Raw genomic sequence first — 9,468 nt, 5'->3', positions numbered from 1 at the left:
GTTAACAATGACATTATCATTATGTGGAAACAACTAGTAAAACTTGCCTTTACGCAAGCACAGCACAACTCTTAGTTGTGAGCGTTATAAAAACAACAGGAAGACAACGATGATCAACCAACCACAAAATTATTTGAAATACATTATTATTATTCTCTCCGTTCCATTTTAAATGTACCCCTAAATTTTTCTAGGATTTAAGATGTGTTGGATGAATGTCATTTGTGTTCTTAGACCACTTGTATTAGTTAAGACGTTTCTTTCTCGTGTCACTTGCCTTTTTGCATTTTTTGAATGAGTATGACGTGTTTCTTTATTGAGTGGAGTAGTGGTAATGTTTCTTTTTTGTGTTGGTTAGGAGTATTGTGATGATGTGTTAATAATATAATTGGGTTAAATATTAAAACGGAATAAAAATAATATTTTTAAATTAACAAAAAAATAAAATAAACAAGAAACGTGCGTTTCTTAACTCGTTGGAATCGAACTGAAGCCATGAAAACGCCTCGAAGACACGCTTGATACTTGATGAAGTTGGCGTTTGTTTAGTGCCACATGTGCACATGGTGGCATTTGTTTTGGCCGATACAAGTAGTCTTATATTCAAGGTAAGTTTGACTGAATGTATTTAAGAAATAGATAATTAAGAATAATGAATGAGGGTAAAATGAGAGTAAATGAGAAGTTTAATGATATTTAGTATGGAGTAGTTATTTTTTGCAAGTAGACAATTATTTTGGAACAAATATAAATAATAAGGTGGACACTTATTCTGCGACAGATGAAGTATTACTTTACCTAACTACCATTTATGTATTACCATATCACTCACAACACTCCACAATTTCACAACACAACATTTACCACTTACAACATTGTCATCAGTGGCAGTGGCGATCCTAAGATCAAAACTTATTGAGATCTTATACAACTTGAGTGATACTTTATAAATTTATTTTTCTAAAAAATGGCTATTTACTTTCATGAAAAAATTACTATTTAATGGAGTAAAAGGACCCCTCTTCCATGTACATACATTCTCCACTGATTTTCATAACACCATAATTCCTTCTACAACTCTACAACATTTAACAATTGCACAACAAATGTTCTTTAGCAACTAGTTAGAGCTCCTATTCTAGGAATAATAGTTTGACAATGTACTTATGCCACTTAGCATTATCAAACCGAGAGCACTTAAAAATGCACCCTACGAATCGCATCCAAAATTAAAATAGATGAAAATATATGAAAATTTTGTTTGTCTTCGGTATTCCGGAGGGAAATAGATAAGGAGATCATGTCTGGAAAACATAGTATAAAAAGCATTATCATAAAAAGAGCAAGTCATTGAAAAACATAGTATAAAAGGATTATCATGAGAAGAGCAAGTTATCAAGTATTTAACATAATGTCGTCTCCTATCTTCCGACCCACTACCTGGATGACCGGCAAGAAACACTTGATAAGTATTAGGCAGTCTCATACCTAAGCCCTTCACTACGAGCATTCAACAAACAGTCCGTGTCACATAAGCCCAATTCGTTTGCCAATGTGCACACAATGGAGCACGCCACGTTAGCCATTTTTATTCGAAAAGTTTGTCACACACATAAATAGTACGTGTGACACGTCAGCACACTCACATAACAACCTTCCCTTCTAAAATAGACATAAATAACTACTCATTTGATATCTTTTATTACTCGTAGATCATAAACAACTTTGCGGAAATCATCTCTCAAATAAAGGTTCATAAACTCCTGTCAAATTCAGATTAATCTTAATCCGTGTTTACCATATCACCGTTAATTCCATAAACATATGATAATATTTTATTGTTGTTACAGGTGATTTCATACAGATCAGGATTAGTAACAACTGCAGCATCATTTGTACTTGCTTCATCAACAGCTTTTTTATCTGATGATTTCTTGTTTACAAATTTACTAAAATGATATATAGATATATTGTATGCAGTTGGTGCTGGTGGATTAGGGTTATCATTAGTTTTGATTCATATTTATGTAACTGAGATTAAAAGGACACTTCAAGCGTTATGGGCTCTTGGTGTTGTTGGATCTGTTGCAGCTAATTTGTCAACCTGCTGAAGAGAGTTTGGTACAATATGTTGTTGATCATCCGGTTGCTGTTTGGTTCGTTGGGCCATTGTTTGCAGCGTTAAGTGGGCTTGTTTTCAAAGAAGGTTATTTTTCTAATTGTTAATGAAAATAAATGAAAGATAATTGTATCAGATTGTTTGAATTTTTTTATATTAAAAAAACAGGACTTTGCTATGGCAAGTTGGAGGCTGGAATGCTGACATTTATCATCCCTTCGGTTCTTCTAGGGCACCTGGTAATTAAGTTTTGATCATATGAAGTTAATTAAAAAGTTCCAAAAAAGCTCAAAGTAATAATGGTAACACGGGTTCATTTGCATATTAATGGAACTGTACGTTCGATTTGCTAATAAAAGAAGTGAAAGTTCAAGTTTGTTAAAAAATGGTAAGATAGTAGGTAGAAATTTGGTTACCCACATCGAGTTTTTCAGTTTATGGTACTTTATTTATAGCAAAGTTGAACCCACAATCAGAGTCCCTTTAATATGCAGATGACCTTGTGTTACCTTTAAACTTTCATTACCTCTTTCAGAAGTGATCCCTTTAATTAGTTGAGCTAATTTGATGTTAAAGTAGCAAGTATCAATGTAATGTTGAAACTGCTAAACGAAGCAATGGTTTATTAGGAGTAGGTGATCATTTAGTTTGTCGATTTTGAGTCAAACAAGATAAAAACGTTTGGGTAACAAGAACTAATATAATCATGAAAGGAAGATTATAAGTAGAACCGGTGTTTGTTTCTGGACCGGAGTAAAACTCGGTCTGCTTGGTGTGTGGATGGCCCTCTTTACGATATTTGCAGCAAGAAAGTTCACTCAGCCTATTAAGGTAGATTTCATTACCAATATGCAACTCATTCTAAATTGAAGCGTTTATCTGAATAGGCTGATGTTTTTATTCAGGATGATATTGGAGACAAATCAGTGTTCACATTTAATGCTTTATCTGAAGATGAAAAGGCAGTTTTGATACAAAAACTAGAGCAACAAAAGTTTTGAGAACTATGAAGTTAGTATATGCTTGCAATAGTTGTATATCCCCACAATTGGTACAGTTATTGTCATAAATAAACAGTGTAGGTACATTTTAGCTACAGAAAGCACTAAACTTAATGTATTTTAGATCAAGTTCTGTCTTGTACTCTTGTTCATTGTGTTTAACTGTTTAGATACAAACGTCGATCCCGATGAAGAATTGTCTTGCAAAGCCATCAAGTTTCTTGTATTAAATTATATTAGGTACTCTTTGTATGAATAAATATCAAGAACAACTCAACAATTATTTCATTAAACGTTCAAAAACATGTATCTTTTAGTATCCTAATTTGCATTCATCAAAACAATACAACTAGCAACAATATGAAACATTAGATTAGCTTCTTCAGGGGAGCTATAATTGTTTTGGCAACATGTCCATCTACTTACCATCTTCAATGAAGAAAAGTAGAAAACCTTTACCATTTTAGTTGACTCTCATTTTAAGCAGCTTTTGCTTACACGGAAGCTAAATACTACGGAAAAAGATAACTTTTCAAAACCTTAGCTTCTTAAAAATGTACACGTTGTAAAGATAGTTTTTAAACAAAGATTCAATTCTCATTGCCAATTTGCCATTCCTGAAAAAAAAAATTAAAATAAAAACTTGTATGTTGCTCTAAAAAGTAAAGATTCAAAACAAGGATAAATAAGCCACCAAATATCATAGGAATTTAACTAAATATATAGTCATGACTTTCATGATTGTTACCATTTACCAAAATAGCAATAAAATCTATGTGCCTTTAAACATCACAGGCATTAAAAGTAAACCATAAGGTCACCAACAGGCCTAAACATACCATAGTTTCCAAAAATTGCTGCTATCAATTTGCAACATAAAAAAGGCTATCATATTCATATAATTCATTGCAAACAATCATGCCAAGTCATCAACCACCACTCGCTAAGCCTTGTTGCTTCTGGTCCTAGCTCCTGGTGACGCACATTTTCCATCACCATCTTTCTTCTGCTTTTTCGAACCCTTCTTACCTCCCTTCGCCACATTATCAGCCCCCGAATCTTTACTTTCAGTCACTTCTGGCTTTACATTTCCATCCTTATTTTCATCACCAGTATCATTAGTCTCATCACCCTTCAAGATTTCAGTCTCGTCACGTACTTTACGTTTCTTGTTAGCTTTAGGTGAAGCTTTAGCAACAGTTTCTTTTATATCACCTTCCTTAACAACTTCCTTGACAGAATCAGATTTTTCATCAACCTTAGAATTTAAATCTTTTACTTCAGCCTCAAGCTTTTCATCATTGTCATCCTTTTTAACATCATCATTTTTCTCATCTGCATTCAACGTTTCTTCTTCAGAAACTGTGGTATCTTCCGCTTCTTTGGTCTGACTCTGAAGTGATTCAATCACACTCATCAATTCTCTATTCACCTGTCAAAACAATATAATAAATAAAAAAATTAAAATGAAGATTATACAAATGAATTTTTTTAAATAATAATCCAACAATTAGATATACCTGAGGATTCTGAAGGTATTCAGAAATGTCATTAGTACAGGAAGGGCATTTCATGATGTTCTTTTGTGCCCTTAATGTACGTCTACCTTCACAGTTCCTCTCCTTAATAAAAGTTTGACCAACAAAAGCATCCTGCAAACAAGACTTGCAGAAATTGTGGGCACAAGGAGTAGTAAGTGGTTCATTCATCACTTTCTTGCAGATGAGACAACAAAACTCTGCACCAGAAATGCTTCATCAAATTAATCTTTATATAGAAAATGTGTGCAAACTGACTGTTAAAAGATTTAACTTATAGCACTCAAAACAGCTTTAAAAACTGACCTTTCAGAAGCCTTTCGCTCACAGACATCATGTGTGTCTTACGGCGAACGATCCTTGGAGCTTTGCCATCCCCAACTTCTACAGTGTCTGCTTGCCTTCTACTTTCAGGTGGTGGAATTTTCCACAACCAACAAGCTTTCTCCTCCTATATGAATATTAATATAAAAGTTTAAAAAATACAATAATATAATAACCAATTTCTAATGCAACCATAGATCATAATCACATAAATATGCACGAAAACAAAGATGTATCTTACATCAAAGTCCCAAGAAGGGGGAGATTTCCTCTCCGTTACATCAGTTGCTTCTTTAAGCTCTTTAATGACAGGAAAAGGCCTCGGACGGTCACCAGTTTCGTCACTGCCAAATTGTGATTATGACAAAAATTGAAATACATTTACAAATTTTGAATGATATAAGATACAACTCGAGGACTTAGTAAAAAACAAACCTTGTCCATGGAGCAGGGTCATTATCACAACGAACAAACAGATACCGGCATACCTTGTACCCCTATTTTAAATCTAAATGTCAGATACCATTATTTGTAAAAAAGGATATAAAATAAAATACACTGTTATAAAAAGTCCATATTATTTAAATTTAAATATAAGGTGATATCTTACTTGTATTCCAGGTTTCCTCCAGCATTTTTCAATCCTGTATACCCCATCATACCGGACTCCTTGTTCAGGTGCATATGCTGAACGTTTCTCTTTGTGAGACCTGTTAGTTTTTATTAAAGATTTATTCAATATATCTATTGATACATACCATATAATGGAACAAATAAATCTGACACTAAATCAAAGAAAAATAAATGATGACGCAAACAAGACGACTTATCTTCACTAAGAAATTTCCTTTTTTTAGTTTTTATAAGATTGTATTATCTCTACCAAATATAACCAACACATAAGAAATATCAGACATTTAAAGACTGTAAATTTAGCTGTCATTCATGATTCATGTTCTTGAGTACAGAAATAGAAAGAAACAATAGTAATCAATTGAGTAAAATAATTTACAATAAACGAAACATTCAATCAGATAGAATAGTTAAACAATTCGAACTATGAAAATATTGGAATTGACAATTAGATTTTTATGAGATCATCAAGAAGACATGATATATAAACATACCTCACAACACGTACTGGGTATCCCTTTTTGCAACTAACACGTAAAGCTTCATTAGATTTATCAAACTTCTGATCAAATGACTGTGTCTTGTTGGTTCTTTTATTTCCACTCAGGTCCCTTCCACCACTGTCGGCAACAAACGCAAAAGAATATAGTAAACACAATAATATATACCATATACATAGTTATCCCTAGATAATAAATTCAAAAAGTTTCAACTCAGCATATAGCGCACAACATAGCATAAACAGCATCTCCATTTAACATATCTTTTTTTAAAGTTCTTGTAATAATTTTGTGCCTTACCAAAAATATATATTCATTTATTGATTTAATAAAAACGAAAAATACTCTGTATGTATCATATGAGGCCAGTATCAATAAAAAATAGTATTACTTCAAACTCAAAATACAAAATTGAAGTCAAAAGAGGTTGTAAAAGTTTAACATTACAGGATCGCAACATATAGCAGGTTTGGCATAAAATCAACAATTGACAAACACTATCATTAAGCTCATAATCAAACAAAATTCAGATCAGAATTATAATATACCTTCCAGTGTAGAGAAACCATTCTCCATGATCTTCATCATCTTCATATCCTCCAGAGAGTGCAACAGATTGAGCACCATATTCAGACTGCCCACAAATCCCAGCAACATGAGGTAAATGAGCACCCCACTGTCTACACTCCATACGATCCTCCCATGTTTCTCCAACTAAAACTCCCATTCCCCGTTCCGGATCATTCTCAGCAGTAATCGGGCCAAAATGATCAGGTGGGACCGTCACAAATATCTTTCCACTGCACGCATTAGCCTTCCCAGTCTTCTTAGCCCGTTCAGTGGTATACGCTTTGTCTGGTTTGTTTTGGTTCAAAACAGAATGGTACGCTTTAGGTGGTCCAGAACCAGCATTTGATTTCGTCATCTTCGCCATCCTAATCGCAATTACAAGTGATGAATTGATTCTAGGATTGCTTGCCATTTTAGGAGGGATCGAAGTCCGGCAGATGGCACATGTTCGCTTCCCCTGACCAACCCATTTCTCAAAGCACTTCAAGCAAAAGTTGTGACCGCATGGCGTCTGTTATTTAAACGGTCAATCTTAGGTAAGATATCATACAGACAGATATGTTAATTACACATTTACACAATATTTCATCTTTATATCTTTATACAGATGCATTTACTTTACTTCAAGCCAATAACTTTCATACTCATGCAATTGTATGTGAATTAACTAATCAAAATGTATGAACATGAACGTGTTAACAAAGAGATGACATATATTTTATTGATTAACAATATAAGTTTGCTCGTGTGATTTTGTTAAGCAAACATGAGTGTTTTAACAAATTCAAATTAAATAAGGTTCACAAACTGTTCAATCAACCCTAGTTAAAATAGCTTTACCTTATGGCTTTTTTTTTGAACGGCAAACTTTTTATCAGTATATCATTTATTTGAACGACACTCATCATTTGGACACACACGCGTTCGGGAGGAAACCCGAATCGCATTACAAGAACCCGATCCTTTAACCATCCCGAGGGGCAGGCAGACCATTTAAATCCTAAATGGATTCGGAAGAAAACCCCCTAAGGTCAATCTGGATATCCATATATCATGCAGATTAATTAATAGGATGGTCAAAGCCAACCTCGAACCCATGACCTAACCCTCAGCCCCAACACACAAGATGAAAGCGATGTCGTTGAATCAATGCTTATGGATTTTAATCACATAAATACAAATTTTACATACAACTGCTCAAATGTTAAGTACAATCACATAAAATGATAAAAATGAACCATACAACTACAAAAAGATAGAAGCATACAAACAAATTACACAATTCTAATAGCATCTTTCATAAATTAAGTAGCAATGAGCACAAATTATTAATTAATTCGAATTAATTATTATTATTTTTAAAAAGAAAAAAAATTGTACCGTGACTGGTCTCTCCGGTAACTGCATACAAAACGAGCAGTTAAAGCTGCCGCTAAGAAGCTTCAGAACATCGTGACCGCCGCCAACGGTCTCCTTCTTCTCATCGGCCGGTTTATCACCGTCACCGGAAGTTCCACCGCTCATCAATTGCTGACGTCGCTTAGCTTTCTCTTGATCGGAAAGCGATGCATCAGATTCAATGGCGCGAATCGCCGTAATTAGTGCGGCGGACGGTTCAGATCCCGATGCGACGGATGACGACGGTGCGGTAGCAGAAACGAGATTAGTACAGTCAGGACACTCCCATTGTGCTGCATCAGCTAGGGTTTGAGGACGTGCTGATAAACAATCGAGATGCCAAGGAGTGACACATGTTTTGCACGTGATCTTTTCCTCTTCCGGTGGATTGATTTTGCAGATCATACAACATCCTTCGCCGTCGCAAGGGAGATCGTTACCGTTAGCCATTTTTGAAGAGATATAGAGACAGATGATGTGTATGTATAGATAACTGTGAATTGAGGATGTGGATAGAGATAGTCTTTATAGAGGGTAGCCAATGGGGCTTTGCCTCATTGGTCACCATGTTAACATGGTGTTCGAGGAGACCAGGGTTCGAGTCTCGGGGGGATTTTCGTGAATTAACTTCTAACCACTAACATTGCCTTTCAAAAAAAAAAAAAAAAAAAAAAAAAAAAAAAAGTCTTTATAGAGGGTGTGATTTTAGCATTTTTTAGGAATTTTGGGGAAATTGAAAATATTGAATTGGGTTTTGGGTTTGAATTTTCCCTCTTCTTTTTTTGTGGGTCCTGAAGTGGAAAATATTGCTTTTAGAACTGTATCTTTGGGTCAAAACTCAAAATCCTTTTTTAATGTTAACTTTAAGTCAAAAGAAATCACACTAAGGGTGTGTTTGTTTGCTTCTGAATTGAAGCATTCAGATCTGAACACTGAATCATTAAGTATTCAGTGTGTTTGATTTGTATCTCTGAACCAAGGGTTGGTGCTGAACGAGAGAAAAAAGCTTCTGAACCATTCACCTTCTAATATCTCTCTAAACCATTCAGTGACGGCATATTTCCCTTAATACCCATTTTATTTCTCATGCTTTTCTCCTTACTTCTCTTCCCTTCTTCCTAGTCGATTGAACTTTCACCATGTAAATTCATACTTGGATCTTTTTTCTTTAATACCCTAATTTTTTTTTTTTTTTCTTATACTACCTACACACGCACATATGCTATATAGAGATGTATATGCATAAATTTTAACAACCATTTAAAGGCTGAGTTCCTCAATTGCAGTTTAAAAACAGACGATATATATGCTCGTAACGGTACACCCATCTTCATCCCTTAAATTAGGGCTTTTTTTTCTTATTCTTTCATTTGAACCTCTACTTG

At 34.4% G+C, this 9,468-nt stretch overlaps 2 protein-coding genes across 2 annotated transcripts; one reads left to right on the top strand and one right to left on the bottom strand.

Annotated features, from left to right (window-relative positions):
* Positions 1-563: 563 nt before the first annotated feature.
* Positions 564-3,120, top strand: LOC139860141 (uncharacterized). Its single transcript, XM_071848914.1, has 5 exons — positions 564-608; positions 1,851-1,895; positions 2,092-2,206; positions 2,288-2,358; positions 3,007-3,120. Exons 1-5 carry the CDS (start codon positions 564-566, stop codon positions 3,118-3,120), a joined length of 390 nt encoding a protein of 129 aa, XP_071705015.1.
* Positions 3,121-3,817: 697 nt separating this feature from the next.
* On the bottom strand, positions 3,818-8,549 carry LOC139857151 (E3 ubiquitin-protein ligase ORTHRUS 2-like). The gene is made up of 9 exons (XM_071845878.1): positions 8,066-8,549; positions 6,664-7,196; positions 6,110-6,235; positions 5,593-5,692; positions 5,418-5,479; positions 5,224-5,326; positions 4,965-5,109; positions 4,641-4,858; positions 3,818-4,552 (listed from the first exon to the last, which is right to left on the bottom strand). The coding sequence occupies exons 1-9, from the start codon at positions 8,531-8,533 to the stop codon at positions 4,064-4,066; spliced, it is 2,244 nt and encodes a 747-aa protein (XP_071701979.1). The 5' UTR covers positions 8,534-8,549; the 3' UTR covers positions 3,818-4,063.
* Positions 8,550-9,468: the final 919 nt, after the last annotated feature.

Source organism: Rutidosis leptorrhynchoides, chromosome 7 (genome assembly GCF_046630445.1).
Source record: "Rutidosis leptorrhynchoides isolate AG116_Rl617_1_P2 chromosome 7, CSIRO_AGI_Rlap_v1, whole genome shotgun sequence".
Lineage (NCBI taxonomy): Eukaryota > Viridiplantae > Streptophyta > Magnoliopsida > Asterales > Asteraceae > Rutidosis > Rutidosis leptorrhynchoides.
The sequence above is the reverse complement of the archived record's forward strand: the minus strand, read 5'-3'. Positions and strand labels throughout refer to the sequence as shown.

Bases quoted from the DNA above. Each gene is read 5' to 3' on its own strand.
- LOC139860141 (XM_071848914.1), top strand. From the start codon at position 564: ATGGTGGCATTTGTTTTGGCCGATACAAGTAGTCTTATATTCAAG. The intron at 1,896-2,091 runs GTACTTGCTTCA...GATCTGTTGCAG, and splicing joins TAACAACTGCAGCATCATTT to CTAATTTGTCAACCTGCTGA. The intron at 2,207-2,287 runs GTTATTTTTCTA...TTAAAAAAACAG, and splicing joins TGGGCTTGTTTTCAAAGAAG to GACTTTGCTATGGCAAGTTG.
- LOC139857151 (XM_071845878.1), bottom strand. From the start codon at position 8,533: ATGGCTAACGGTAACGATCTCCCTTGCGACGGCGAAGGATGTTGTATG. The intron at 7,197-8,065 runs GTACAATTTTTT...TTTAAATAACAG, and splicing joins TACCGGAGAGACCAGTCACG to ACGCCATGCGGTCACAACTT. The intron at 5,110-5,223 runs GTAAGATACATC...ATATTCATATAG, and splicing joins CCCCTTCTTGGGACTTTGAT to GAGGAGAAAGCTTGTTGGTT.